Source organism: Lissotriton helveticus, chromosome 10 (genome assembly GCF_964261635.1).
Source record: "Lissotriton helveticus chromosome 10, aLisHel1.1, whole genome shotgun sequence".
NCBI lineage: Eukaryota > Metazoa > Chordata > Amphibia > Caudata > Salamandridae > Lissotriton > Lissotriton helveticus.
Genome location: NC_136071.1, coordinates 296,494,526 through 296,518,374, shown reverse-complemented (window position 1 = coordinate 296,518,374; position 23,849 = coordinate 296,494,526). Strand labels below are relative to the sequence as shown.

At 40.5% G+C, this 23,849-nt stretch overlaps 1 protein-coding gene across 1 annotated transcript in view; it reads left to right on the top strand.

Annotated features, from left to right (window-relative positions):
* The window catches only part of LOC144784001 (uncharacterized), a 1,599,281-nt gene that overhangs the window by 729,934 nt on the left and 845,498 nt on the right, over window positions 1–23,849 (top strand). Inside the window, exon 18 of the mRNA XM_078662713.1 lies at window positions 12,951–13,064. Within this exon, the coding sequence (XP_078518839.1) occupies window positions 12,951–13,064 (114 nt within the window). The remainder of the gene's footprint in view (window positions 1–12,950; window positions 13,065–23,849) is intronic.

Below are 23,849 nucleotides of genomic sequence, written 5' to 3'. Positions count from 1 at the left end.
TTGAGGAACTAATGGGGTCTCTAAGGCAGGAGCACTTGGTGTATTTCTATTGAGTCCTTCCTGATATGGTGGAGGATTCTTTGTTAGAATGTCTTCCATAAACTCATCTTCTGATTCTCCACAACCTGTCGTATGTTTAGTCTTTCTAGTACACTTGTCTCCAGACTGCTCATCTAACATTAATACAGGATACAGTACTTCTGACACCATTGCCTGTCCCCATTGCTTCATCTGATCCTTACGTGACACACACATTGATTTAGGATAAAATCCTCTATAACCTCTAGTACTTCTAGATCTGTTTTGATGAAATGCCTGCATTTCCCAATCCTCTAAGGCTTCACACTGTGTCAACCTAGGTCTGGGCTCTAACTCATTCATTCTATTCCTTAAATTCTAAAGGATTCTACCATTAAATGTACGATTTTCTGGGAAAGCCAGTATTCCATCATCTTTTGTATTTTTTATCCAATTTTCTAACCATACACAGTTATGATATCCCTTTTCCATCATCATAAATGAGGCGGGAGTTTTAGGTGGTGGGATACAAATCCCTTCTCTAGTCTTAAAGGTTTTATCCTTCTTGAAATGATTCTTGATTTTCTGCAAAAATTGCATTTTTCTTTTTTCTCCGTACATATTATGAATTGGTCTTCTTATGTATTCTTGTCTCGCAAAACCTAATTATCTTCTATCTGGGCGATTCCCTATTAAGGTTGGATCGTATTTTCACATACAAACTCCTCTATCTTATATTATCACCGCCTCTATTTTGTTAACCAATTAATCTTTTTTGTTTAGATTCGGGGTTCTCCAATCCTATTGCATATTTTATTCTTTTATCCAATCAAACTCTAGTTTGTAAAGTTTGTTTAGCCAAAGCTTGCGCAGCTCTAATGTGACGTCAGTATTCACTCTTCACTACTGACCCCTCCTTTACAATCCTCCGTAAATCACACACCTGCTGATCTGACCAATCCCAGCGCGGCACCTGATGAGGACAGTGCGACAACCGAACCCTTCTTTACAGTTCCCTGTCTTGTCACCCACACCCGCTGACTCAACCAATCCCAGCGCAACACTTTGTGACATAAGTGCAACTCTGGCAACTTACCTTCCGTTCTTTTCTTTTAATCTTTCACCAAAATTTTTATTAATAACAACATGAAACATTCACTACTCTGTCAGTTTCTCAAAGTTAATGGTTGAATTCTCTTACTAAGAGTAAAACTTTCTGCTTACTCTTCACGCCCTGCAAGTAAAAACCTTTCCCTTTTACTACCTTTCACCCAAGCTCAGAAGAACCTGCTATTCTTCCAGTGTTACCCTTTCTAGGTGATATAACACCAATATTTCACCAGCTGACTCTTTGCTAACAATCACTCTCACTTTTTCACAACTAAATTACTTAAAACCGATGAGTAACATCACTGCAGTGTGATTTCCATTCATTACTCGCTATACACTTCCCGGGAATTTCCAGACAACATAAAACAATATACAGACAAGTTTGTTAATACATAAATCTATAACCAATATTCACCAAACTAATCAATAAAAATCATACCTCTGCTACAAGCAAACAGATCCAGCAGGTCACCAATCTGCGGACAACTATCACTAAATACTAATTTGGGCCCATAAACCACACTCACTCATTATCTGGTCGATGAACACCGCTGGGGATCAATTTTTAGGCCTAATTCTATATGTCCGTCTGCCTCTCAGTCTTGAGAGTAGTTAATACTAAGCCCTTTCTTTACAAATGGGTCTACTTTAGTTGATTATATTTGGTAATTATGACAATGAAACCTTTATCTGTTCTGCTCATTAAATTACAACAAACTCGGATAAAGTTTAAAGGTTTATCTGAATTTTACCATGAGAATCAAAGACAAATTACAGTGTTAACTCCATCATTCTGAAGAGGTAAGATTCGATTTATCCAAATTAAACTAATAATTTTCAATGCCAAGTACCTCAGGAAAAAAGGATAGAGAGAAAAGGCACATTGACACTGTACACTGATTTATATTTACCTAGGATGGTGCAAGATCAGACCCCTCTGGCCAAGAGTTATGGGCCCTCTTAGAAATTTCAGGCGATAGGTTCAGGACAGGACAGTTAGCCTCTTCTGGATTTGGCGCCTGCTTCTCACCCCTCTCTAATGCTAATTTCCTCCACAATTCTTCCACGATATTCTTTCTAATTCTATTACCTCCTCAATTCTTCTGCGATCTTCTTTCTAATTCTATTTGCTTGAAAATTCGAAACCTGCTTCTTTAGGTATTTCGATCAGCATTTGGACAGCATCTCTATCTCTCAGCGTTCTTGCAGGCACTGATCTAACTAATCTAACTAACTACCCCAATTATACCTTTTAATGGCTAGTACCATTCCCAAATGTTTCAACCATATGAAACTCCTAATTCTGATTGGACAAGCTGAGGGGATGATCATCACACCATGCTAAGTTTAATACTTTGCCTAAGAGCATTGTCTTATGTTCCCACCCATTAATTTGTTTCTCCCAAGCTTTATTTCCCACCCATGTCCATAATGCATTAACAACAATGTATACAGTTTTCTACAGTTGTCCATGGAGTTTTCAGAATGTTCAGCTGGTTCTCAGGACATAGTGAGAAAGTGTCCTTGGACAGGTCCCAAGACTTGAGGTCACTGCTTCTGATTTGTCCCTTCCACCCATGCGGAGGGTCTCATATGGATGTCAGCCCTTAGCTCTCTTTAAGGCCCAAATACGAACTAATAGAGAGGTCAAAGAGACAACGTATTAGATTCAAATAAAATGACATCACTGTATACCTCCTATCTCTACTCTAATCCCACTTAATTATGAAGACAACTTATGCATTAGCACTTAGTATATAACACAGTTATAGCATGTGAATTCTTAAGCAACCATTTTAGCTGTTACTGCACAGAAGCAAAAATTTCCCTCCAAGCGTTAAGACGTCATGCAGCTGACACATGCGCAGTTTAATTTCCCGCTTTAGCAGCCATCGTTAATTGCACTCGGGTTACTTGGTAGTAAAACACATAAGCAAGCTTCCCCTTTTTATAGAAAATGTAAACTGTCGTGTAAAATTGGTCGATTTGGAGGAGACATAATCTTTCGTGAAGATCATCAAGTCGTCTGCATATAATGCGATCTTTTTTTCCCAGTTATGATATATGAATGGAGTTATTTCTTTAGTAATTCTTATCTTGTTTGCTAATGGTTCAATATATAAGTTAAAAAGCAGAGGTGAGAGAGGGCATCCCTGTCTAGTTCCTCTTCCTATAATCACGTCTTCTGTCAAGCTACCATTAACTAGAATTTTGGACCTTGGTGTTTTGTAGATTTCTTTCATGGCTTGGATAAATGGTTGTCCTATGTTATTCTTATTCATCACCTTTTCAAGAAAGAGCCAATTGACTCTATCAAAAGCCTTTGCGGCATCGATAGTTAGTATTGTAAGCGGAATTTTTTCTTGTATAGCTATGTCAATAGTGCTCAGGAGTTCATGAGTTATCTCATGCAGTTGCCTTCCTTTAGTAAATCCCTTTTGGTCCAAGTTTATAAGTTGAGGCATTACCTTTCCTAGCCGGGCTGCCATGATTTTCGTAAAGATTTTATAATCTGCATTCAGCAGCGATATAGGTCGATAAGACTCACATCTGCTAGGGTCCTTGCCTGGTTTTAGTATAATCGTTATTATGGCATTATTCCAGGAGTCTGGGATTTTGTTTTGATGTATGAGGATCAGGATTGCCAGCTCTGTAATGTATGGTGCGAGGGTGTCCTTTAATGTCAGATAGAATTCATTTGGTAGGGCATCTGGGCCTGCTGCTTTACCTTTTTTTAAGTTCTTAATTATTTCCTCTACTTCACTTATTTGAATTTCTCTGTTCAGTTCTACCTTTTCTTCTTCTGTTAAGGCTAAAGATGGTATAGCATCAAGGTACTCTTCAATCTGGTCTTCTAAGGGGTTCGTGTCTTCTGTATAAAGTTCTGTGATGAATTTCTTGAATTCTTGTCTGATGACCTTCTCATCCGTGCTTTGGTTCATCTGGTCGTCTAGATGTATACTTCCTACTTTATTTCTGGTTTGATCTGTTCTTAATTTCCATGCAAGCCACTTTCCACACCCTTCTCCGTATTCATGGTTTCTTAGTTTGCTTGATTCCCACTTTATACGTACTCTCTCTTCTAATATACTCTCGAGAATTTCTTTCTGATTTTGCCTCATTCTTTCCAACTCCTTTTTCTTTGTTGTATCCTTTTCCACTTTTATTTCAGAGTCTAGGGAATTGATATTGTTTTCCAGATCCTTTATCTCTTGTCCGATTTTTTTAGTTTTATATGCACCCACACTTAGTAGTTTCCCCCTTAGTACTGCCTTGTATGCATCCCACGTAATTTGTTTAGTCGTACCAATTTTATTGTTTTCAAAGAAATTTTCTGTCTCCGTTTTGAGTTCTCTGACAATTTGTTGATCTTATAGGATTGACCGTTCTACCGTGAATCTTTTTTGAGTTTTTATTGTTTCTATTTGGAGAGTTAATTGGACTGCAGAGTGATCTGATAGATGAGCCGGTATATGTACTAAGTTTTTAACTTTTCCTGATAGGTCTTTATCTATGAGGAAGTAGTCAATTCTTGACCTATGCCCTAATTTTTTGTTATGCAACGTGAAAGGTTGAGTTTTCTCCCCTTTCTCTTTCCAAATATCTATTAGTTCCAGGTCCCTTTTGTAAATTTTAATCCATTCTCTCATTTTCGGTAGGCTTGCCTGCCTGCCTGGGGGAGACCTGTCGATTTTAGGGTCCATTATAAGGTTAAAATCGCCTCCCAGGATTATTGGGCTAGTGGCTAATAATAGATGGGAGTATAATTTTTGTAAGGGATCAGCATCATCTAAGTTAGGGCCATAGTATCCTGATATTGTGTAAGAATTATGTTCGATCCTTATTTTTACTATTGCCCATCTCCCCTTGCTGTCTACTTCTTCAGATTCTACTGTGGCCTCGAGTGATTTTTTTATTATTATCCCAATCCCTTTGATATTACAATCTTGTGTGGTGCATATGTATCTATCTACCCATCTTAGGTTCTTCATTATTTGGGCCCACTCCTCTTTTAGTAAGTGTGTTTCCTGTAGTATAATAATTTCACACTCTGATGTTTTAAGGTATTCTAGAATCCTATTCCTTCTACTTTTGGTCCTCATTCCATTTACGTTCCAGGAGAGGATTTTAACATTTTTACTCGTATTCATATTCCCCTTCTGCTTTGTTTCTCGTTATCGCTTCCCAAACCCGGATACTGTTTATTTCATTGTGTATAAAAGGCGTCTCGTTTTCCATTCTCTGACGTTTGAGGATTTTTTTTTCTATTTTTTCCCTATTTTGCTCCCCACCCTTTTTCTGAACTGTATATTTTTTTGTGTTTTCTTTTAGTGTTTCATTTTCACCCTCCCTGGGGAAGCCTCCTTCTTCTTTTCTTAGGGTTATTCCTTAACCCTTTACGGCTCCTCTTCCCCCTGACTCTTGACATGTCTTTAATGTGTCTCTAATTCTGCAGTGACATATATCGTTGTTAATACGAGAGCTACATTGCTAATATCATTTCTTTTTACCTTCTTAGCTCTTTCGACTTAATTTCTTCTCGCATTAAGTCCAGGAGAGAATTTGCTTCCTCTGGGTCCCTTATATTTCGCATTTTGTTTCTCCACAATACGAGAGCTACATATGCTAATAGCATTTCTTTTTACCTTCTTAGCTCTTTCGACATAATTTTATGTCTCCTCCAAATCGACCATAGAAAAGATCTTAATTACATATGGAAAGATTTCAGGCTAACTTGTAAATCACTCCAAGACCGAAATAATGACCTGGAATACGTACTTCAAAAACTCAAATATCAAAAAGGAAATAAAATATCTAGGAATCCTGATAAACCACGATCTCGAGAAAATCCCACAACGTAACTTAAACAAAGTAGCAGGAGAAGTGAGAAAATTACTCAAAGTATGGTCCTGTCTCCCTCTTAGCATAATTGGAAGATCAAATATCATCAAAATGTCTATTCTGCCCAAGTACACCTATCTCTTTAACACTATCCCCTTGGAATTTAAAAAATCTTTACTAAAAAAATCACAAGGAGAAATCGCCAGTTTTATATGGGCCTCAAAGGGATCAGGGATAGCCTGGAGAAAACTTAGAAGAAGCAAGCAAGACGGAGGACTAGCAAGCCCAGACTTGACGGAATATTACAAGGCGTTTCAATTTAAAAATATACGGACATTACTCAGAACCCATTACTACTATCCAATACACTTGCAAGCATTAACGGATTCAGTAGACCATTTCTTATTCAAATTCGGACACCCAAAATACTTAAAAAAAATAAAATTAAAGACCTTAAGAGAGGCGGCGAAACTCTGGACACAAATCAGAATAGCTTTGAATATTCCTTATTATAGCACACTGGCCCCTATATGGGAATCACCAGGAACTCCAGAATTTCTAAAAGATGCACTGGCAAACCCGTTGAAACTAGCCAATATTAACTATTGGGGCCAAATAATAAAAGGATCCTCTCTGGTCACTTGGGAAGAATTACAAAGTATTACTAACGATTCAATAGCAAAATTCAAATATTACCAAATGTCAAGCTGGGCCAAGACCATCCTCGGAAACAATCAAGATAGCGAGAATTTGGAAAAGGATATAGTAAAAGACTTACATATCAAAAAAGAGATTGCACAATGGTACTGGATTCTTATTGAAGCAACAAATAAGGACACACGAATTGAGGATGAAATCTGGGGGAGAGACTTGCAAATAGATAACTTGGATAACATCTGGGAAAAATCAGTTGAGAAATGTTGGTCAACTCTAAAGTCAGCGGCACTAAAAATAAATCATTTATACACAATACATCGTGCATATTGGACTCCGAAAAAACTCTCCAAATTCAAGAATGCTGACATTAAAAAATGCCCGAAATGTGGGGAAGAAAAAGCAGATGACATCCATATGTTTAAAAACTGCCCGTCTTTGGAAGATTACTGGGAGGAAATCGGTAAAACCGTGAGTAAGATCATACAGAAACAACTAATTGTAAGTACAACTTTAATTCTTTTTGGAATAGAAGACACTAATGATGAAATAAGGTTATCTAAACATCATGAGAACCTTCTATTCGTATTGATAGTACTCACGAGAAGAGAGATCTGTGTTAACTGGTTGAATGCATCACCTCCCACTTTTGGGTCATGGATGAATTCTGTTATAAGAGTTAATAAGCTAGATAGAAAGGAGACAACTTCCCAAAAATTAAAATTTTGGGAAATTTTGGAAAAATATTTAACTTCTAATTTAGAGTTGGCACAAACAGTCCTATGATTAATGCGAAATGACATCTGGTGGACAAGTAAAGTACTTGCCGAGTAGTCAAGGTGGCTAGCTCTCACCTCATTCGCAAACCAGATATCCTAATATATAATGGACTAAGGATACTCCTCTGCGTAACTCTTTGAAGAGGAAGATCAAGGGACCGCCCCGGAATCCACGCTAAGAGGCAGAAACCTAAAGTTCCATTCATATAAAAAATCGCAATATGAGGATAAAAAAAAAATAATAAAATTTAAAAAAAACGTGTAAAATTAGTATTATGAACGTTAATAATAATTTATTATTATTATTTGGAATCTTATATAGCGCGTGGTTACCCTCGGGCATCCCAGCGCTCGTTCATAGCTCAGAGGGATGGAGCTGAGAGAAAGACATCATTAGGCGGGGAATAGAGATGCGAGATTATATGAGAGGATTATGTACAAGCAAGTTGCTTATTTGCAAATCATTGCTCCATCAATGACTAGGTGCATGTTTGACCCGAAATCGTTGTTGTAGTCATTTTTTAAAAGCCAACTCAAAGGTGAGGGGATGGAAATAGGGGCTCTTCCCTTCAAAGTTCTTTAATTTCTGTGCCATGTATTGGGTATCAAAGTTAAGAGGTCCCCCTTGGCCCTCCCAGAGGCTGACGGGGTTGCCCTTGTCTGAAAGGAATGATATTCATTTACAAAAAAACATTCTGTTGCCCATGTCTCTTGTAAACAAGAATTGTCATGTTCCTGCCGGTGTTTCAGCCACTGGTTGCCGCCCAGTTTGTTTGTAATATCTGCCACATTCCACGTTGTTACTTTAAGTATGTTAACTTTCCCCTTCCTACCCTCATTATTTTTGAAGAATACTTGATCATCGAGCAGTATAGCGCTCACTGTAATAGACCCCCAGCGGGCTGTGGGTGTAGTCAGTTGCAGAGTTCCAAACCAGAAAGTGGGGCATATCTGTTCTCAAGAAGTAATCCCGGATTGTCTAGAGTGCTAGACCTGATCAAATCCTCCCTTAGATAGAGTAACAATTCTGAGACCACCAAAGGGAAGGGGCTATTAAAGTGCTCAAGAGGGAATGCTATAATCTGTGTGCCCTTAGGTGGAGCTTTGGGTAGTTGGGCTAGAAGAGATCTCAGTACAAAAGAGTTGTTAAAATGTATTACCACACAATCACCCTTCATTGATTTTGGGGACAAACCCAACCATCCCACTGTCCTAGCCATAATAATTTGGCTGGCCAATTGAGTACCCCTCTGCCTGTGCCGGTTGTATAACGGGTCAACCAATTGAGAGATTTATCCATTGGTTGAGTTGTTGTTTCAACCTAACCCGCCCTCAAATTCGGTACATTGCCCAGGATGATTACGAGGGGGTAGCAGCCGGTGGACGATGCAGATACTGGTATGTGAAGGGAACCTGCCCTATGTGTTTATCTGTTGCCTTGAAATGTCGCCATTTCCACCTCCGATGTTATTGTCTGCAAGTTGGTTAGCGACCTACTAATAGTGCTGGTAGGATGTGAGTTGGGAATGAATATAGGTTCCCTCAGGTTTGCAGGAAGCTCAGTGGGTTGTACAGGGGGATTTGGCCATGAGGATGGGCACTGCGATCAAATGTGCTTGTATGGTTGTTTTGTTGGGGTAGGTGAGATAAGCAGCCCCCACCAAGTTAGTTGCTGTTGAACAAGCCCCCACCTCTGAATGAGCTAATGGCCCTGCTTTGTGTATATTGGAAAAGGCAATAATTAGAAATGGATAAAAGTCGCTCTTCGATTTGGCTTAATTTGAGGAGAAGAGGGTTCAGGAGCACAGTCACCAAAGTCTTGACTCTTTTCCAGAAGTCCTCGACGTTTGCCTGGGGAAACAATGTGGCAGAATCGAGAGTCTTCAGAGTAGAGGTTAGCCTCGAATCCAGTTCTGGATTTGCTTTTATTTTACCAGATTGATACCCTTTCTGAGGCTTTTGTTTTTGCTTTCTGTCACCCCTCATTCTCTTAACCGGAGGCTCACTGTTAACATCTAGCTAAGATTTTGCTGCTTGGCCCCTCGTCACTATATTGGGACCGTTAGATGTATCTGGGGGAGAAGGTACGTATAGAACTAGAGCCAAGTGAACAACACAATGTTAACATTGAAAATGAATGCCATCTCTCCCTTTCCCATTGATGCAAACAACCTTGTCAGTAACATGACTTAGTGGACCTCATTAGACTAAAAGACAATTGTAGGATCTCTTCAGTTCTCTGATCTGATAACATATCTAAAGCTGCTAAAGTCACTGAAATCCCACCTGTGAAATAACCTTTTGCTACTGAGTTGTGTAGTCTGCATTAGCTGTATGTGTGAATTTCTAGGTCAGAATGTTGGGCAATTTTGGAGTCTCAGCTCTAGAGCATGACAATGCTAGTTATCTGTTCATTTAATAGGCCACAGACGATGAATAACTTAATGAGAGTAACTGTAAGGGGAAGAATGGTTTTATGAATCAATTCTGTTTTTTGACATGTTTGGTAAATGCATACTCCAATGTCAGCCACTATCCGGCAGGGTGATATAGCAAATAACATAATGTTAATAATGGAAAGGAATTCCCTAACTCCCTTTCCCCTTGCTAAAAACTAGTTTGTTGGAAACATGCCTTTAGTGGACCTCTTTAGATGAAAAGACAACTGTGGGATCCCTGCATCTATGCAGCACCCATATTTCTTGGTTCGATTGTGAGGCATATTTCATTTAGGTGATCGTTTTATCCTTTTGTGGTGCAGTGATCCGTAGAACCCTTAGACATTCTGCGCTGAACAGCTGAAACATAACATTACCCAACTTGAATATTCTAGTTTTCGGACTCTGCACCTCAGTATTATGAAGTTTGTTTTGTTGTATGCGGAGCGACTGATTTTGTTCTCTGCATAGAGGATTGTGGGTGTTTGCTTGATTATTTAAAAGGTCTAGGTTTACTTATGCTTGAACTTTGGGAAGTATCTTGCTGATCACCAAAAATACAGTCTCTAAGACTTCCTCCCAATACCAGATTAGTTTGGGACAGTGCCCTATTAAATTTACTATTGTCCATGAACCTTCACGTTTCCTTCAGTACTTTTCAGAGAAGAATGTTTTTGTACCAGACTGGGGGAGCTTGATGACAGCCACACCTATCCTTGCCAGTTATTTGGAGTAGAGTGTACTGGAAAGTGTAATTTATAATTACATTTGGCATGTCAGTCTGGAACAGGTATTACCTTTTTATTGTTATGTATTGAACAAGTGCGTCTGCAGTCCTTTCTTTTAAAGCTGTCTCTAATTTCTTCATTGTAATAAAGTAAACCCTTGTCAATAAAGAAAAACCATGGGTGCTCAACTCTAATAAGTTACCAAGTCACAATGCCTCCTGCCAAAGTCAGCAGCTAAGGTGAAGTCACAAAGCACAATTAGGTGCAATGTAAACAAATAATACAGAACATCACAGTTTATTCTTTGACATGCTTGTTCTCAAATGATGCGCCATCAGTCGAAAGGAGAATGTTTAGCTTTATGCTTTGCACATTGTTTGTTACTGAAAAGAAGGAATCTTTCTGTGAATTTCTACTCATTTTAAGTGACAATCTTTGCAACATCTCTTTTTTAGTCTGATGTACATTACAATGATTATTGTACAATTTTTAAACAAAGTACTAACCGTTTTGGTGTGCCTAATTTCTCACTACGGATTCCACTTTTTTCTTCTTGTCTACTACTTTCTTTCTATGAAGGAGCAAGACCCCAAACCTTCATAAGGTTTGTGGGAAGGGTGATGGGGTGACCATGCATTATGAGGAATAAAATACCCTCTGTCCTGCTTTAAAATTATATTAAAAGTTCTTTTTGAGTTCCATGACCTTATAAAGGGAATCGTCCTTCAACCTCGCTTCTCTATAAAGTGGGAAACTCCTCGGTGACTCAGAATGTACTGCAGGGTACATTTTTCCTATATATTGTACATCATAATGCACTGTGAGGTTCTTCAGACATCCACTTACCCACTTGTGTGTGGACTTGGTTCACTTTAAAATTAATTTATCAATCAATCAATCATGGTGTTTGTTAAGCATGACTACTCACCCGTAAGGGTCTCTAGGCACTGGGTGTGGGGGGGGGGGTTTCGCAGGTTCTAGTCCATCAAGGAGGGGGTCTGATGAAGAGCCAGGTTTTCAGGTTTCTTACGAAGATGGGGAGCGATGTTGTCTGTCTGAAGTGGAGCGGAAGGTCTTTCCAGGCTCTGGCCTTGAGGAAGGAGAAGGAGCGACCTCCCGATCTGGTCTTTCTGGTGTGGGGGACTGCGGCGTAGGAGAGCTGGGCTGATCGTAGGGTCCTTTGGGGTGCATGGAGGGTATGCTGGTCCGGTATCGTGGAGGGCCTTGTGAGCATGGGTGAGTATCTTGAAGGTGACTCTAACTTCGACGGAGAGCCAGTGGAGTGTGCAGAGGTGCTGGGAGATGTGGCAGTGTCTTGGCAGGTAGAGGACCAGTTTTGCTGTGGTGTTTTGGATGTTCTGTAGCTTGCGGGTGTTTTTTTTGTTTATTCCGGCATTGAGTGCATTGCCGTAGTCGAGTCTGCTGGTGACCAGGGCATGTGTGACAGTCTTTCTGTGTTTGAGGGGGATCCATTTGAAGGTCTTACATAGGAGTCAGAGGGTGTGGAAGCAGGAGGACGAGACGGAGTTGATCTGGTGGGCCATTTTAGCTCTGAGTTCAGGATGATTCCCAGGTTGTGTGCATGTTCAGTGGGGGTGGGCGGGTTTCCGAGAGCGCGGGCCACAAGGTGTTGTTCTAAGCGTCAGGGTTTGGACCCATCATGAGTACTTCTGTTTTGTTTGGGTTTAGTTGTAGGCAACTGTTTTTCATCCATTTGTCGATGGCTTCCATGCCTTCTTGAAAGTTGTGTCTGGTGGTGTTGGGTTCGTTGGATAGGGAGAGGATGAGTTGGGTGTTGTCTGCATGTGACACAAGGTTGAGCACGTAGGTTCTGATGATAGGGCGAGCGGAGCCATGTAGACGTTGAAGAGTGTAGGGCTGAGGGAAGATCCCGGGGGGGACTCCGCAGGTGGTAGGTGTGGGGTCCGAGAGGAATGGGGGAGTCTGACCCGCTGCGTTCTACCAGAGAGAAAAGAGTGGATCCAGTTGAGGGCCTTGTCTTGGATCCCTGCGTCGTGGAGTCTGCATATTAGGGTGTGGTGAGAGACTGTGTCAAACGCCCCTGAGAGGTCGAGTAGGATGAGGGCTGCTGTTTCTCCTTTGTCCAGTAGGGTGCGGATATTGTCTGTTGTGGCAAGGAGGGCGGTTTCTGTACTGTGTTTTTTTCAGAAGCCGGATTGGGAGGAGGTGAGGATGTTGTGCTCTTCAATGAATTTGGCGAGTTGGCTGTTGATGGCTTTCTCTGTGACTTTCACTGGGAACGGGAGCAGGGAGATGGGTCTGTAGTTTTTGATGATAGTATTGTAGGACTATTATGAAAACCTTCAGTGTTTGATCATTTGTTAAGTTTTTTTTGTTTTTTTTGTCTTCCTAACCTTCAGGCACTTGAGGAAGAATTGACCCCCAGACCTACAGCTGAAATAATTGGCAGACGGAAGGAGTATTCCCCTCTTCTCACTTTTGAAAATGATGAAGATTCAGCAGCACAGAACACGGTATGCGCATCAGTCTTATTTTCTTACTTAAATGAATTTTATACGCTTTAATAGTGTTTCTTCACAAACAACTGTTCATCTTGTTGCAAACTTTTATTTGAGATGTTTCTATGTTGAAATAATATTTAAATCCCCATGTTCTTCTTCTCTATCATTATTACAGTCTGAATTATTCTTTAAAAGAGTATATGTTTCATTAGATAACATAGAACCACATACAATGTTTAATAATCTGGCAAACGTAGTGATTGGTAACAAAATGCAGATGGGAATCTGTGTATGGCTACAGGCTCCATAGCTAAGCTCTTCATTCTAGATGATTATGTAAAAGCAAATGGTATCTTCAAAGTCACACAACTTTTTATAATACTTTACCTACGGTCTCTGAATTACTCACAGATTATAGAAGGTCCATCTGCTATCTATACATCCCATACTTGCAAGAGCATCTCTTTAGTTTTTTAGGCGTGAGTTGCATTAGACTTTTTGGGGAAAATTTTGTGATGATTTGCCAAACAGTGACAAAGTTATTATCAAACCAAAAAATGCATTTCCTATAAAAATGTGGTTTCCATAGGAAATGCCTTTTTTGTTTTGTAATAATATTAGCATCATTTGATGAATCTCCACAAAACATTCCAATACATTTGTCTTTTTTGGTAATTTGTGCATGGTAAGATTTGGTGTTATCTATCAAGTGAGGGAAAAGAAAAAGGGCGGTCCCAAAACACTAAATCCCAATGAATTTTCAATTGATTTTTCTAAGAAGCACTAACGCAAAAACTGCTGAACGGAATTATGCTAAATTTGGGAGTTAGCTAGATCTTGGTACAGATGTTGTGCTTTTTGATTTGGTGTATATTTGTTTTGAAGCTATTGTGATTATAAGTATAAAAAAATACTTGACTGTCTTGACGGTTTTAGTCCCTCAAACCCAATTTTTAAAAATAAAGACTTCTGATTGGCCCAGGGTGCTTTCGTACTCTTGTGTCATGTTTCTCCTGTGGGAGCCTTGAAACGCTTTGATTAGCTGGCCACAACATCTTAGAAAATGTTGCGGCACCCATTGCAGCACTCGGGGACTTAGTCATCAATTATGTCATGTGAGATGCCATCAGTGATGTGATAATTAATGTCACATTCAAATCATCAGTGATGTAATATGTGAGGTCCTAAGCAGTGCATGGTGGAGGTGCAAGTTATTGTTAGCTCAGTTAACAATAACTGGTGAATTTCTGCTGTGTGTTGAGTTCAAAATGGTAGGTTGGCAGTGACATTTTCATCTAAATAAAACGTCAATTTCACTTTTGTATTTTTCAGTGAATCTCTAAGCTTGTTATTTTTTATGCACAAATCAGATTTTATAATCACACCTAACTATAATTTCACTTAAACCTTTGGGTTTAAGTGAAATTATATATATATATATATTCACTGAAAAAACCATAGGTTATACACCATATATAGTTAGGAATTAGCATTTAAAAAACCTTATTTTACTCACACAAAACCATTGAAATTCCATATATAGTTAGTTGCACTAACTATATATCGCGCACCCGCAATCCACTGCTGATGATGTCACATATTACATCATTCATGACATGGTCAGTGACATCACTGATGACATCACTGATGACATCTCAAATGACATCACTGATGACATCATCTAGTGTCTGTGTGTTTTTGTAAAGTTTAAATACGTTTTACATATTGAAGAATGACTGGATGTATGGAAGACTGAGTGTGTGTGTGGCTGGCTGGGAGGTGTGTGACTCTGTGCATATCAATGTGTACTTGTATCAGTGATTGTATAAGAGAGTAAGTATGTGTTAGTATATGTGTGAAAAGTATGGTGTTCTGTGTTTAACTATAGATGAGGAAATCGAAGTGTGATTGATTCTTCACAGGACTGACTAGGTGTATGAGTGCATATGATAGTGTTCTAATAATAACTGACTGTATGTATGAGTAATTGTATGGGTGAATGAGTGAATGTGTGTGTAGACGTACGAATCAGTGAGTGTGTATGTAGTAACTGGTATTGGTGTGTCATGATGTCATCAGTGATGTCATTTGAGATGTCATCAGTGATGTCATTTCAGATGTCATTAGTGATGTCATCAGTGATGTCACTGAAGTATGGTGTTCTGTGTTTAACTGTATAGATGAAGAAATTGAAGTGTGATTGATTCTTTACAGGACTGACTTGGTGTGTGAGTAACTCCATGGATGAGTGGCAGTGTGTGACTGTCTGCATAGGTGTATGAGTGCATATGATAGTGTTGTAATAATAAGTGACTGTATCTATGAGTTATTGTATGGGTGAATGAGTGAATGTGTGTGTAGACGTAGGAATCAGTGAGTGCGTATGTAGTAACTGGTATTGGTGTGTCATGATGTCATCAGTGATGTCATTTGAGATGTCATCAGTGATGTCATCAGTGATGTCATTTGAGATGTCATCAGTGATGTCATCAGTGATGTCACTGACCATGTCATGAATGATGTAATATGTGACATCATCAGCAGTGGATTGCGGGTGCGCGATATATAGTTAGTGCAACTAACTATATATGGAATTTCAATGGTTTTGTGTGAGTAAAATAAGGTTTTTTAAATGCTAATTCCTAACTATATATGGTGTATAACCTATGGTTTTTTCAGTGAATTTTCAAGGTTTTGTAAATGCTAATTCCTAACTATATATGGTCTATAACCTATGGTTTTTTCAGTGAATTTCAATGGTTTTTTAATAGCAAATATCATAAGCTGTCGAATGTCAAGTACGTGGTAAGTAAAAACATTTTCGTGTTTATGCACACTGATCTGCTTTGAATGCTGCCCCCCACCCCTCATTTCTATTAGGAGTACTCTCTCTTTGCAGATAGTGAAGGGTAGTTAACGCAGCCCTTTGCCCCCTTTGTAATCCGTCGTGCCTGCTTCTCTCTCCATTTGATTGATTGTTCTCTTTGGTTCATTCTCTATTTACAAACAAGCACAGAGTCGCAATACTCTGTTTAGTCTTTGCAGATAGCGAAAAATCGTGTAAAAAAACAAAAGGAATCGAGCAAAATCAGTAGGCCACTAATGGGATCTCTTTTTGACCTCGCTAAAATAGAAACATTAGGAACAACCTGTTGAAAATAGCAATGCGTATGTACATAAGCGGCGTTCATTTGTGTTCACAGTACCCCTTGTTGATTGTTTCAATCGAGCATTGAATTGTTCGAAGTTAATTCTCTTAAGGATCTTCTCTACCTGCAAACGAGGAAGAATAGGAATATTCTCTCTCCCTTTGCAGATAGTGAAGGGTAGGTAACACAAGCCTTTAACACGTCGTACCTATTTCATTCCTCATTGATTGATTGATTGTCCGAACATTGACTGTTTGGGAATTAGTTCTTTTTGGAGGTATTCCCTGTTTGCAAATAAACGTAGGAAAATCTTTGCAAGTAGTGAAAGGGTACGTAATGCGGACCTTTCTCCCCCGTTGTAATCTGTCATGCCTATCTACTCCCCACTGATTGATGCACCTTTTTCACCCGGACCATTTACTAGAGATACGTCATCTGGCCCGACCAGAGAGCACCCCTAGTGAAAAGGACATATGCAATAATAACGAAGTGATCACTGTATCCTGTTAACAGAAACTTTACCATGAAACAACCTGGAAAGAAAAAAATAGGAAAACGAAAATCAGTAGGCCACTGATGAACATGAACTTTTATTAAACAACGAACAAAGAAACGATAACATAACGTAATGATAAAACCTATTAATGTCCTAGAAACAAGAAAACGTTAAAATATGCCAGTGGTGAGAGACCAGAAAAACAGTAAGAGAAACCAAATCACCCCTCGCTGTCCCACCGCCTGCCACGCCAAAAAAATCGATAGACTAGGGAAAATGCAAGTCAGTAGAACATCCGCCCCCACTCTGGAAACTTCCAAGGTGGGGCTGGGTTCCGGCTACGCCCAGCCGGGAGCAGCCCATATAAGGCAGGTCCTGCTGCCACGCCTCGGCCAGGAGATCCTAACGTAGGGTGTAGCCGGAGGAGAGGCCGAGGCCAGCGGGACCCGGCCAGGGGATTGCCTTTACAACGCTGAACAGTTGCAGGGGGGGGGAATGTCTCCTCGACCCTCCCCTCTCTCTCCCAGTCCGGCCGCGGTGGCCCTTGAGAGTTGCAGGTAGTCCCGCCACATGCTCTTCCGGTCCGGCCACCAACGGTCGGGGGGCCGAGGCCGACGGGATCCGGCTGCAGCCGATAAACCAAGAAACCCGTTCATGGGGCCAGAGCCAGGGGCGTCCGGCCGACATCCACCGGAAGCCCGGCCCGAAGACGGACGGGACACTTCTTTCTTTTATAATGGCTGCGACAACACTGGGGGGGGATGTCTTGCACATGCCTCCGACCCCCCCCCCCCCCTCGTCCTCATCGCCTGGTCCGGCCATAACAAATCTCAAGCGAGACGCCGTGGGGTGCACTGGGAGGGAGAGACGGTGCGAACAGGCCTCTCCCGCCTCCCCAGGTGGAGGCTTCCCAGCTGCACCCTCAGCGCTCCAGGCGCCCGGAAAAGGGTTCTTCCACTGTGGCCATGCTGCAACGTCTCGCCCGGCAGGGTGGAGCCCGTCCGCTCATGTGACCCCGCGATCGCCGGTAGCTGCCGAACTCTCAAAATGGCGGTCGACCTGGCAAGAGCGGGCCCAGCATAAAGAAATGGCCCGGTCACTGGTTGACTCCACCACCGTAGTCCTCCACGACCTTGAAGATTCTAGAGGAGCCGCGGGAGTCTCCGACCCCCGATGGGGAATGACTGCCATGATCGCCCGTGGAGTGACGAAACTGTATCCGCGGGACGTCGGCGCTCCCATGCTGGCGCCAGCCTCACTTTGAATTACTAGAATCCTGCAGACCTCACTTCCGGTGAAAGCACAGTGTGACCCGGTAGGAAAAATTATTGCACCCCCTCCCCTTTTTGACTGATAGTTCAAACCACCGATCCTTTCCTTTGCCCTTTTAACGGAACTTTGGACTGCCTCCCCCTCTTTTACATTTTCTAGAGAAAACAAAACATTAACCACTACATTAGCATAGCAGTTGACACCAGAACTGTTTTCAAATTGAAAACCAACAACATCTTCAACAGAATCCTTTTTGTTTCTGCTGTGACCCTGCTACAGCACAGGCATTGTCCCCAGCAGTAATTCTGCAATGCCGGTAAGAATAGCTGTGGTGCCTACTGGACTCACTCACCCCCGCGGCGCCCCACGCCGTTTTTTGCTGGGCGGCAACTTACTAGACATCACTTTCGTGCCATCTAGATTTCAGCGCGTTCTGCTGCCTTGGAACTATTCGCACAACAGACCGCTACTGACAAGAATATTTCATTATTGGTGCTGTCAATTTCAATAAATCTATTGGATAATTCAAAAGAAATTGCCACGGTCTCTTCGTTGTTTAAATGTTTTTACTGTTTTTGTTTTCTTGTATATATTTATATGTTATTAAAGTTTTATATTCCTACTACTTTGTTGGAGTGCTATATATTTTTAATGTGACACATAATTGTAAAAACTTTGATGTACAAAGAGTCATTCCTGGAATCTTCCGCTTCAGGCTCGGTCCCCTCCCCAATCACAATACAGGATGGTTTTCAGATAGTAGGAACACGTGTGGTGTGACGGATCTCATCGGGTGTGGGCCTTGATCTACTATAACTCCTTTGAAGAGGGGTGATTCTTTACAGCTGGGGCCATAAACTACATCTGCAGGGCTAGCTGATAGCCTGGACAATCGGACACAGAGAAAGAGGAGTGTCAGAGGGTGCGGTAGTGAATAGGGCGAAAGGGAGGTGTCGGGCGGGCACAGAGTGTGATTCTCAGGGAAGAGCAGCGCAGATGGGGGGAGGTTTATTGCCCATGCATAAGACAGAGAGCGGTGGTGACCAGTGCCTAGGGAAGATGCTTGCGTGGGTGAGGAGCCATGCTACGAATCGACAGCGTGCAGAGAGTGGGTCTGGTCAAGACATCTAAAATGGCTGCCGTGCACGAAAAAAGTGTGGCATTTCAAAAAAGGCAAGATGGCGCAGACAATGTTTTTCAACACTTCCTCATTTCCTTCGAATCGAACGTTAACAGACGTTGGGGCATATTACCAAAGTTAAGCGATATTTATCGCTAACGATGCTTACCAACCAATTTTTTACCACTAAGCATCGTCAGAAATTATCGAAGATAAACCTTGCTATTATCAAGGTTTATCGCAAATGCGATAATAAACGGCCGCAATGCATGAATATCGCTAAAAACTCAGCGATATTCATGCATTACCGAGCTAATGCTCTTAGCCATGTTATCCACCTCCCATTGGATAACATGGCTAAGAACTGCTCAGGGCAGGTGTTACTTTTTGGAGATATTCGCGCTTAGCGCGAATATCTCCAAAAGTTGGTAATAGGAGATAGATATCTTGCATGTTGTAATGCAAGTTATTGTGGTATATGGAACTCATACCATAATCTCTCAGGAAAGCAGAAACTGATCCTTTTGGGACCGCCTAAAAAGGCCTAGGGGGTGAGGAGTACTCTACTTTGCCCCCTTTTCACGTTCCGAACTATTTTATTGTACTCTCTTCTGTAATTACACAAAATAGCAGCGATAAGATGCATCGGAGACACACAGTGAGAGAAAGGAGGCCGGAGATGAAGAAGAGATGTCAAATACACATTGGAGATAATATAGTGGCAGAAGGGAAGTAAATATGAGTAAACTTACCATGTAACATAAAAATGTTGCACTCTATACTATAAGTCTCATTTTATACTACAATCACTTCGCTACAACCTCATAAATTAGAAATAAAAATGAATAATGTCTCAAACAATTTTTGATTTCTAAATATAAATTTATTCTTCAGAATTTTCTAAATCTGAAAGACCTAGTAACATGTCCTCATCAGCAATGTCCTCATTAAAAGTCTCCAATGATGATTCTTGTAACTCTATGGTCTCCAAACACTCGATAAATTCGCCATCAAGAGATTGATCAAAAAAATCATTCAAGTCATCTCCTCCTTGTGACAATATTTCATTATTGGTGCTGTCAATTTCAATCAATGTAGTGGAATCATTCAAGTCATCTCCTCGTGACAATATTTCATTATTGGTGCTCTCAATTTCAATCAATGTAGAGGAATCATTCAAGTCATCTCCTCCTTGTGACAATATTTCATTATTGGTGCTGTCCATTTCAATCAATCTAATGGAATCATACAAGTCATCTCCTCCTTGTGACAATATTTCATTATTGGTGCTCTCAATTTCAATCAATGTAGTGGAATCATTCAAGTCATCTCCTTGTGACAATATTTCATTCTTGGTGCTGTCCATTTCAATCAATCTAATGGAATCATACAAGTCATGTCCTCCTTGTGACAATATTTCATTATTGGTGCTCTCAATTTCAATCAATGTAGTGGACAATTCAAAAGAAATTGCCACGGTCTCTTCATTGTGAGCCATTTTATTTTGAAATTGCTTGCTGTAAATTGCAGAAAAAAATAATCACTTTCATTTATCGTTTTTAGTAATACATAATATAAAACTAACTTTATCAAGTATTTAGTATAACAGAAGGACTGCAAATAAATAACAGAAAACATTTTTCAAATTATCTTCAAGTGTACAACATAGTTCCCCTTACAAATTAACAACTCACCTTTTTAAAAGTAGCAGAAGTGTTAGTACTGTGTAAATCAAACACCAGAAATTCACCACCAAAAATTCCTCACAAATGTACCTCAGACAGTAGTATCACAAAATGGCTGTGGTTTCCTCTCATTTGACATATATACATAACCAATTAACTTTCATCACACACAAATACAAAACCAAAGTAACATTTTAATTGGTTCTAAATTTCAACACTTTCAAATGTGTTTTCCCCATGCAATTTTCCATAGGACATTTACATACGTCTACAGCCTGAATGGCTGAACGGAATTACACCAAACTTGACAAAATGGTACATCAAACCTAAGAGGTCAGGAAGGATCTACTATGCCCCCTTATGGTCATTTCCCCCTTCGCTTTGGCCTCCTCTTGTCTCTCAATCCTACCGAGAGACAAGATGGCGGCCGCTACGGACTGTTTGGAATGTTGACAGACGCCGGAGAACCAATCAGCTTCGCAAAGCTCCGTAACGCGAAAAGTACGCGAAGCGGAGCGCTGTTACAGATATATATCTTTTTTTGAACGTTAATTTCTCAAAATCCACTGGAGCACATATATTGAGACCTAGCAAAGGCACATCGGGCTACCAGTCCCTAATATTTTGCCAAGTTTCGTGCAAATCCATTCAGCCGTTCGATTATTATTATTTTTTTTTTTTTTTGCCCCGCGGAGCCCTTTTAAAACCTCCACATCAAACGTAGGGGGTCAGCGAGGATCTACTATTCCCCCTTATGGTCATTTGCCCCTTCGCTTTGGCCTCCTCTTGTCTCTCGATCCTACCGAGAGACAAGATGGCGGCCGCTACGGACTGTTTGGAATGTTGACAGACGCCGGAGAACCAATCAGCTTCGCTTCACAAAGCTCCGTTGCGCGAAAAGTCCGCGAACCGGAGCGCTGCCCGGTCCGCTGTTACAGATATATATCTTTTTTTAAACGTTAATTTCTCAAAATCCACTGGAGCACATATATTGAGACCTACAAAAGGCACATCGGGCTACCAGTCCCTACAATTTTGCCAAGTTTCGTGCAAATCCATTCAGCCGTTCGGGCTAAAAGTGAGGCCAACCGCCCTATGGAAAACTCAATGTTAAAAACACGTTTTGGGACCCCCCTTTTTTCTCGGCCCCCACTGGACGAACCCCCCCCCAAATTTTCAAGGGCTGCTCAGAAACAAAATGTGCCATTTTCCTGAAAATTTCAGCCAATTCCGTCCACAAACGCCAAAGTTATTAGACATAGAATTTTCAAAAAACCCATAGAGAAAAAATCCTAACTATATATACCTACTGGCGACCGCCAGTAGGTTATATATTACCTACTGGCGGTCGCCAGTAGGTATATATAGTTAGGATTTTTTCTCTATGGGATTTTTGAAAATTCTATGTCTAATAACTTTGGCGTTTGTGGACGGAATTGGCTGAAATTTTCAGCAAAATGGAACATTTTGTTTCTGAGCAGCCACTGGAAATTTGGGGGGAGTTGGTCCAGGGGGGGCCGAGAAAAAAGGGGGGTCCCAAAACGTGTTTTTAACATTGAGTTTTCCATAGGGCGGTTAGCCTCACTTTTAGCCCGAACGGCTGAATGGATTTGCACGAAACTTGGCAAAATTGTAGGGACTGGTAGCCCGATGTGCCTTTTGTAGGTCTCAATATATGTGCTGCAGTGGATTTTGAGAAAATAACGTTCAAAAAAAGATATATATCTGTAAGCGCGGACCGGGCAGCGCCCCGGTACGCGTACTTGACGCGTAACGGAACTTCGCGTAGCGAAGTTGATTGGCTCTCCGGTGTCTGTCAACATTCTAAACAGTCCGGAGCGGCCGCCATCTTGTCTCTCGGTAGGATCGAGTGACAAGAGGAGGCCAAAACAAAGGGGGAAATGACCATAAGGGGGCATAGTAGATCCTCCCTGACCCCCTAGGTTTGATGTGGAGGCTTTAAAGGGGCCCCGCGAAGCAAAAAAAAAAAATTTTTTTTGTTTTTTTTCGTGGTTAGCGCCCGGTACGCGAACCGGGAAGCGTTCTGGGGAGCGTACCACAATGAAAAATGAATGATAGACTTTTCAAATGCTGTATGTTAATTGATTGTTGGTTTTGTTGATTATTTTTTATTTTATTTTTTTAAGCTTTTTTTATTGTGTTTCATAATTTATTAAACTTTCTAACATTTCATTGTCAGAAATTTCATAATAATCATGGAATATAGATTGTAGTCTCTGAGGTTGTAATATGTCCTCATTTGCAAGGAGGTTATCTACTGCTTGTACACATTGCAGTAGTTCTTGGTCCCAAGTTTCATCCATAAATTCAATCTCATTTGGATCAATGATTTCTGTGTTGGACTCTGGAAGGACAATTTCAAATGAAATGTTTTGTTCACTTTCCATTTTCCCTGAAATTTGCATAAAAAAAATATATATTAGTAGAGGTAGGGCACTGTTGGGATTAATTTTAGATAGGCAGTTTTTAACAGAGAATTTATCTTTGGGCAGTGTATAGTATCAGAGTGGAAGTAGGAATATAAAAAAGTGTATCTAAATTTATAAGTACTACAGAGGGATAGTATATAACTAACAGAAAAAGTTTGCCATATTAACTTAAAGTGCACAATATACTTCAGTTTTAAAAATAACAACTTACCTTTAAAAAGAAGTTGAAGTTATTAATGAAAATCCTATTGAAATGTACACCAGGAAGTAGTAGTCAAAATGGCTGTGTTTCCTTCTCTTCCTTTATATATATTCAGGTATATAACCAATCAAATGTCAGGTAAAAAAAGTAGAAAATGAAAGTAACATTTTAATTGGTTGTCAATTCCAACACTTCAGATGTGTTTTGTGAAGTAATTTACCTCACGGTATTTAGAGAGGTCTACAGGCTAAATGGCTAAATGGAATTCCAATCAAATTTGTGAAAATGGTAGGGATTGGTATGTAGTATGAGCTAGTCTATATTTGGTGAAATTGTCTCCAGTGGCTTTTCTGTGAACTACTTTCCCACCTTTTTTGATGGTGCGCTTCCCAGGGAGCGACCCGGTACGCGAACCGTTGAGCG